This window comes from Garra rufa, chromosome 15 (assembly GCF_049309525.1).
Source record: "Garra rufa chromosome 15, GarRuf1.0, whole genome shotgun sequence".
NCBI classification, from domain to species: domain Eukaryota; kingdom Metazoa; phylum Chordata; class Actinopteri; order Cypriniformes; family Cyprinidae; genus Garra; species Garra rufa.
The window spans coordinates 748,551-756,878 of NC_133375.1; the positions used below are offsets into that span (position 1 = coordinate 748,551).

At 34.8% G+C, this 8,328-nt stretch overlaps 1 protein-coding gene across 4 annotated transcripts in view; it reads right to left on the reverse strand.

The window, feature by feature from the left end:
- The window catches only part of ubap2b (ubiquitin associated protein 2b), a 39,608-nt gene extending 32,288 nt beyond the window's left edge, over positions 1 to 7,320 (reverse strand). For 3 of the 4 annotated variants that reach the window (XM_073818765.1, XM_073818766.1, XM_073818763.1), the window contains exons 1-6: positions 7,266 to 7,315; positions 6,140 to 6,276; positions 5,966 to 6,043; positions 2,476 to 2,586; positions 2,089 to 2,233; positions 1,849 to 1,926 (exon numbers count right to left, since the gene is read on the reverse strand). In XM_073818765.1, coding sequence (XP_073674866.1) covers positions 1,849 to 1,926; positions 2,089 to 2,233; positions 2,476 to 2,586; positions 5,966 to 6,043; positions 6,140 to 6,235 — 508 coding nt within the window. In that variant the 5' untranslated portion in view covers positions 6,236 to 6,276; positions 7,266 to 7,315. Of the gene's footprint in view, positions 1 to 1,848; positions 1,927 to 2,088; positions 2,234 to 2,475; positions 2,587 to 5,965; positions 6,044 to 6,139; positions 6,277 to 7,265 lie in introns of all 4 variants that reach the window. The other variant, XM_073818764.1, reaches the window with a different exon arrangement.
- Between the last annotated feature and the right edge of the window lie 1,008 nt (positions 7,321 to 8,328).

The following is an 8,328-nucleotide window of genomic DNA, read 5'->3' on the forward strand; positions in this document are numbered from 1 at the left end:
GGCCATTCACTGCAGGTTTCAAATCACAATGCTAAAACAATTCAAATTAAAAAGTAAATATCATTTTATTTTTAGGCTTACTATAAAATAATAGTTTATTTAATACTCCTTTTTATTTTAAGTACTATAGTATTACCACACTTTATTATTTAGTTTATTATTTTATTTTAATAAATGAAATTAAAGTCCAAAGATATTCACCATTATTAATAATTGAGTTATATTTAATGGGTCACACTATAAACCAAATCTCCAGGTACTCTTATGAGAACCAAGCTAAAAAACAACTTATGTGCACCCCTGACTATAAACTACGATAAAAGTTCAGCATGCATTGATTAATCCCAAAATTGACCAATTTATGTGCTCCTGCTTCCAACTGAGAAAGTTAGTTGCAAAAGTGCCACCAGTGGGTAGAATGAGTCCAGAGCCCTGAATTTGTCAAGCTCATAATCACAAGTGGGACTTTGAAAGTTTGTTATGGCACCATGAAATTAGCTTTGTTGTTATTTTTATCACACCATGCCCCCCGTCTGTGTAATTCATAAACATGCATTTATTATGCACAGTACAATTAAACAGATTCCGGTTCAAACATATAAGGCTGAACAACGCTACTGAGAGTTTCTGACATTTTCAGTGCATGAGATTGTCTTGTTTTGGTTTTGCTGGCTCTTGAAGCTCTGCCCTCTTTTGAAAATAGGGCCAGGAGAAGCAGCTAAATTGCATTTAAATGAACAAACACAAACAGCACATTTGGGCTCATACCCTAAAAGAGGCAATTTTGATGTGCTATAAAAAATTATCTGTCAGGTATGTCGAGCTAAAACTTCACAAACACACTCTGCAGACTTCTTTCAAGTTTTCAAGTGACTGCTGAAAACCCATCTTTTTCAACACTATTTGACTCAATAATTCAAACAAAAAAACCTTTGTTCTCCTCTCTTTTTTGATCTTCCCTTTCTGTACTCATCTAACAATGCCTGATATATGGTATTTTTGAGCACTTCCTATGTTGATCTGCCTCCTAAGGATAAATCACTTGTTGTATTCCCAATTGTAAGTCACTTTGGATAAAAGTGTCTGCTAAATGAATAAATGTAAATGTAATGTAAATGGGGACATCAGAGACTTATTTTAAATCTTGTAAAAAGTGGCATAATAGGTCACCTTTAAGAGACATAAGTCCCCTTCTTGCTTCCTCACTCACCATTTTCCCCTCTCAAGTTGCAGCTGCTTTAAACAACGCATTAGTCACATTTAGTGCCCTACAAATGTTGCTCAGAGTGACACAAATAGCAACACAGGAGCAGGCCCCATCCTGCCCTGTCTGAGATAGCAGAATTTGCGTCAAGCATAAAGGTTCCAATGAAAAACCATTAGAATGCAATAAAATAATTATTTTGGGTTCACTAAAGAGCCTTTCAGCATTGTGGTATTTACGAACACGCATTGAAGACTGACAGGGAAGAGAAGAAATTGTTGAATAAAGCCATTATTTTTGGTTTCTAAGCACACAAAAAAGTATTCCCGAAGCTTTATGAAATTACAGTTTAACCACTGATATCACATGGACTATTTTAATGATGTCCTTACTACCTTTCTGGGCGTTGAATGTGTCAGTTGTGTTGTTGTCTACGCTGGGTCAGAAAGCTCTCGGATTTCATCAAAAATATCTTTGTGTAATATATTTGTGTTCCAAAGATGAACAAAGGTCTTACGGTTTTGGAAAGACATGAGGGTGAGTAATTAAGGACAGAATTTTCATTTTGGGGTGAGCTATCGCTTAAAAAAAACACTTCTGGGGGCAGCAGTGTATTAGTCTTGGACTGCATGTAATGCACTGACCTCTCCCTCTTCCTCTGCGTCCACGGTCTCCTCCTCTCTCTCCTGGAGCTGAATCAAACCCGTTCTCTTCCGACCGCCCTAATAAACAAAGTCCGAGAAGAGTGAAAGCCTATACACCTGATCTCCAATCACCATGACAACATTATGCTGCAGTGTCATTAGACACCTCACCTCATGCAAAAACACAATCCATACATGCAAGTTAGGACATGTACACATTAAACGCACAGAATGACGCACCTTCCTGGTTGTGGCTGGCCCCTCGGCCACGTCTGTTTGGACCCCCGCGGCCTCTGCCTTCCCTTTCTCCTCTCTTCTCCTTGCTCTCTGGAGCCGTCCCTTCTTTTCCAACACTTTTCTTCTTGCCAACTGTCTCCCATGAGTCCTGTGCAACCAAAGTGCATGAGAAAGCATGAGGAAAAACTCAAAACGGAATCAGATGGGTTTAATAAAACTCATAGGTCTTTATCAAAGACTTATAGCAGCTAGTATGGATGGCTAGGAAAGTTGGAAAAGCTCCATGACATTATTTTAACTCAGTCTAGTTTTTCTGGTCTAATTGATGCAATTACAAAAGACACTGAATCAGAAACGAGTCAAACAAGATCAACTGTTGCAAGCACGCACCTTGACAGTGACCTCCTCCAGCAGGAAGTTGATAGCCCTGTTGACGTCCCCATTGCAGTCATGAAGGGCTACCATACACTCATCCTGATTTTTTCCTGCAACCTCCATGAGCTAGGAGACAAACACAACCAAATGCAATCAAGCTCTTGTAGATACAACAAAACATAATTTCTAGCTCTAATCTAATTTTATCAACAAAGCTAGGGCTGCACGATAAATCACATGCAATTGTCATGCGCATCTTGTTATAAAGGCGGTTCTGTGATTAGTAGTGAAAATCTCCATCACGTGCATTCAGATAGAGCAGCTTTTAATACACAGATCACTGACAAGCTATGCAATATCGCATTTATAATCAACTGCGATCTGTGATTATGAACAAGATTTTGCGTAGCTTGTCAGTGATCTACAACTCTGTGTATTAAATGCTGCTCCATCTGAAAGTAACTGCAGTTCAGTGAATCAAGAACCACTCAGTGTGAGTCGTCATTCAACTGATTCAGAACTAAAAGGTAAGAGATCAAGACAGAAATTATATTAATCTAAAGTTAACAAAAAGTAACATCTTGGTTCATTTCGGGTTGGAAATGTGAAAGTAAATGCTCTGAAAAAATAACCACTCTGACTGACTTATTCTAAGTCATTAGACTGATTTACTGATTCTTGAATCTTTTATCTACCAGACATAAAAATATGGATATGTCTGAACCTAAAGTAAACAAAAAGTAATAAATGTTAATTCATTTTGAGTTAGAAATTGTGAAAGTAACTGCTGTGAATAAAGAACCACTCTGACTGATTCATTGAGAAAGTCACCAGACTGATTCAGTGATTCTTGAACCTTTATCTACCAGACATGAATGATACAGATTCGTCTAAACCTAAAGTAAACAAAAAGTAATAAATCTTGATCAATTTCGAGTTGGAAATGTGAAAATAACTGCTGTGATTTAAGAACCACTCTGACTGATTCATTGAGAGAGTCGCTAGACTGATTCACTAAACCCTGAATCTTTATCTACCAGACAGAAATGAGACAGATTCGTCTGAATCGAAAGTAAACAAAAATTAACATCTTGATTTATTTTCAGTTGGAAATGTGAAAGTAACTGCTGCGAAGGAAGAACCACTCTAACAGATTTACTGAGAGTCATTAGACTGATTCAATAGCTAAGAGTCTAGAAAGATTAAATATTTTTTACTGATTCATTAAAGTAAATTGGCTTTAAAAAAGTTACTTAATTTTGGACTACACTAATTCCAGCTGTTGTTGTGCACAATCAGCAATTCCAGATTCTGTTTTAATAGTTTAACCATGTATAAATCAAAAGGATGCCTAATCAATTAATTTAATAATACCAACAATTTAATATTCAACAAATTTATTCAATTTAACATAAAAAAGTGAGAAAATTTTTTCAGAAAATGTGCTGTCTGTTTTAAATAATCAGTTAACAAAGTTATACAATTATAGTACCCTATTGATTTTGTTTAGAAAAATTCTGCATTGTCTTTTAATTATTTCACAATTTTTTTTTTTCAATCTAACAAAAGCCCCTTATTTATTTTAGACATTCTGTGCTGTCGGTTTTAATTATTTAACAAATGTATTCAATTTAAGTGCCCCACAGATGTTTTAATTAATTGTTCAACTTATTTATTCAATTTAGCAAAAGTGCTCTATGGATTATTTTCAGATATTCTGTGTTGCCTGCTTCAATTAATCATTTATTCCAAAAATTTATTCAATTTATCAAATGCACCCTATGGACATTTTTTCCCAGAAATGCTGTTGTCTGTTTTAAAAAATTATTCAACAAATGTATTCAATTTATCAAAAGCACCCTATAGATTTTTTTTCTGAAATTCTGTGTTGTCTGTTTTAACTAAATCATAGGGCTGGGCGATTAATCGAAAAATAATCGAAATCGACATTCAGAACCTATAATCGTTAAAATTTTTCCAGGAAGATTATTTCAATTACTTTCCCTTTAAAAAACACAAGCGCTCCGTTCCGTTATTCCGCCGACATGTCGATGGAGAGCTTAAACAGTATTTATACAGTAAAAAGTATTTACAGGATATACAAGGGTAATTTTATTTAGAGGAGATATTGCTTATTTTCTACTTTTAATATGAAAAACATTGAAAATTATTTATTTTGTTTCCAATAGTGCAAGTTATTTATTTTCACTAATTTAAGAAAAATGTGACTTTTCGTTTTAAGCAATGCTTGCTTTAATTTCAGTTGTTCAACACTGATGTTCAATTAATAATCATAGATAGTAGATAGTGTGTTTCCTTCAATTATTTTAAAATCAAGTAATGCACCCTTCATCCAAAAATCTCTCGCTTGTAATATGTGAGCATATTTACTGTACAAAACTTGTCAGTGAACTATGAGGGCAAAAAAATAAATATTATATAAATATAATTAAATATAATTTTATTAATTAATAGAATAATCGTTCATTAATCGTAATCGGGTTAAAATGTTCAATTAATCGAGATTTTGATTCTAAGCCAAATTGCCCAGCCCTACTAAATCATTCAACAAATTTATTCAATTTATCAAAAGCGCCCTATGGATTTTTTCCAGAAATGCTGTTGTCTGTTTTAATTATTCAACAATTTTATTAAATTTATCAAACATGCCCTATAGATCCCCCCCCCCCCCCCCCCAAAAAAAATCTGTGTTATCTTTTAAGTAATTATTCAAGTTATTTATTCAATTTATCAAAAGTGCCCTATGGATTTTTTTTTCCAGAAATGCTGTTGTCTGTTTTAATAAATTATTCAACAAATGTATTCAATTTATCAAAAGCACCCTATGGATTTTCTCCCCAAAAGAATTCTGTGTTGTCTTTTAATTAATTACTCAACACAGTTATTCAATTTAACAAAAGCGCCGTATGGATTTTTTTTTCCAGAAATTGTGTTGTCCATTTTAATTATTTAACAATTTTTTTTTTTTTCATTTAACAAAAGCGCAGTATAGATTTTTTTTTTCCAGAAATTATGTGTTGTCAATTTTAATTAAGAAGTTATTCAACAAATTTATTCCATTTAACAAAAGTGCCCTATGGATGTTTCGTTCTGTTTTCTGTTTTAATTTAAACTGATTCTGTGATTCATGATTTAACAAATGTATTATAACAAAAGAAAGCATAAACTTTTAGTTTTGCCCACTTCACATACTTATTCACACATAGCCATGTAGACTTTAATATTCAAAGTAGATATACAATCACATTAAAAGTAGAATACTGCGATTTGATTATGTGTACAGCCCCACTTTTCATTCATTTATCCATTTATACGGACATTCCGCATTTTACAGTAAATTCCATTTTTATGACTGGATTCTGCAATTCCGTCATTCGTACTGGAAATCAGATTTTGTCCTCCGTATTGGAATATAGAAATAAACCATTAAAATACAATTCTGGTCATAGCATTCCTGACCCATGTAGATTTTGGTGTTGCTCACCTGCTGGACTTTGCCTTCAAAATCTGCATCATTTTTGTCATAAATCACCTGGGCGAGTCGCATCTGTTCGGCTGTGGCCTAGAGGCAGATGAGACAGTTGCACATCAGAACAGAGTCATCACACATTGGTCCTCAGAGGCACACCTAACTGACGAATTGTGTGTTTTTCCTCACCTGTTTCTGTTTCTGTGGCTGTGAGGTGTGTGTGGTTTGTGGTAGGGCTCTGTCCCGATTGCCCCTGGCAGCATCAGTGACCACTGAAGTCATCATAAACAGTATATACAAAATAATGTATGTACAAAATAGAAAATCTGAAGGAGAGGAGAAAACAAATTATTACAGATACAAACACAAGACTATAAAAACATATTCCCAAGACATCTGTGTACGAAGGAGTTGGTGACAGGTGCAGCGGGCCATGGGCTAGTTTAACTCACAGCACTGTACTTCTCATGTAAGACTATCACCCCCCTATCTGTCCAGCACTTAAATATAGCCAAGCAAACATAGTCTGAACTGGTGTCCACTTACACACCCACCCAAACCCACTCCTGAAAAAAATAAAACACGCCTGCAACAACATATAAACAGCATATCGGTCTTAAAGGGACCGTTCAAGAAAAAATAAAGACGTGATAAATGCTGGAAACGATATTAGGCTGATAAATCTCATTTTTAGGTCTATGCCTTTAAGGACTTCGTCTCAAAACCTACCGAGTCGCCTATTTAGATCGCATAGTTGGCTATTCCTACCAAGCAGTTCGGACAAAAACGCTGTCTAGGTAGGGAGCTCGGTGCATTTTGAGCAACGGAAATATCTAACGTTAAGCTAAACGCGGACTAAAAATAATCGCTGTACCGGTTTGAATTCGTTACCACCGTCATGTATCAATCTTTGTGACGTACTAAAAACACACACACAACTGTGAAATGGCCCTTAGCAACAGACACACAGACTCATGCGAGTGATTATATCGTTGTTTTATCGTTTTAACCCAAGTGAAATTACATATTTACGACATATTTATGCATTTACACTCGGTTTTGTATAGAGTTGGATTAGACGGGAGAGTAAAAACAAGCAGATGCTAACACGCTCGGCTAACTGTTTGGTCTGCACCACGCCGCGCCGCTGCTAATGCTACGAAGAACCGTTAAAAGACGTCAGCTCATCTGCGTTAATAATGTGTCCAAATCGAGTAAAGAAAACATTTAATTACTAGTCAGATAGGAAAGTAAGCTCTTTTTACAAGTCGACGGTAATGGCTTTGTTTTCGGTCTTTCAGCAATACAGACATACCCTCTCCGCTCCCTCAACGCTGTGTGTTTTTACCTGCCCACTGACCGCACACGCTTCCCTCATACAGCAGTGTGAAGCTCGCGACAAAAATAAAACAAGCCGTTTTTCAATATAAAAGCCCAGACGATTTTACTGAAATAAAAGTCCCAGCCATTTTGGCATAGCATCCGCAATTTTTTTTTTGTCCCATAACATTTCCTTGTTTTAAAACTTAGAAATGATTACACTTGACTATTTTTCTCAGAATTGCGTGATATTTTTCTTAGAATTGAGAACATATTAGAATTTTTTGCCCTCAAAGCTGTACTTTATAACTCGCAATTACATGTTCATCTAACAATTCTGAAAAAAAGTCATAATTGCCAGGAATAAAAAGATCTGAATTGCAAAAAAATAATAAATGCGAGATAGAATTGCAATAAAAAAGTCAAAATTGCGAGATACAGCAATTTTTTTTAATTCTCGCAATTCTGACTTATTTTTTTTACAATTGTTAGTTTATGTCTCACAGTTCTGAGGAAAAAATCAAAATTGCGATTTTGTATCACGCAATTCTGAGAAAAAAAGTCAAAATTACGAGAGAAAAAGTCAGAATTGCAAGATACAAACTAGCATTTGCAAGAAAAAAAAGTCAGAATTGCTAGAAAAAAGTCAGAATTGTGAGAAATAAACTCGCATTTGCAAGCAAAAAGTTTTTATCTAGCAATTCTGACTTTATAACTTGAAAATGCGAATTTATGTTATGCAATTCTGAGAAAAAAGTCTGCATTGCAAGAAATAAACTCGCATTCGTGAGAAAAAAGTCGGAATTGCGAGATACAAAGTTTTTGCGAGATAAAAACTTAAAATTCTCGCAATTCTGACTTTATTTTTTGCAACTGTGAGTTTATATCTCAAAGTTTTTGAGAGATAAAAACTTGAAATTCTCACAATTCTGACTTTATTTTTTGCATTTGTTTACATTTTATAGTACAGTAAAATTCTAAACCAAGCTTCTAGATATAAATTCATTGAGCCTATTTATTTCATATCTTGTCCCCCACCATAGCTAGTTTAACATGAT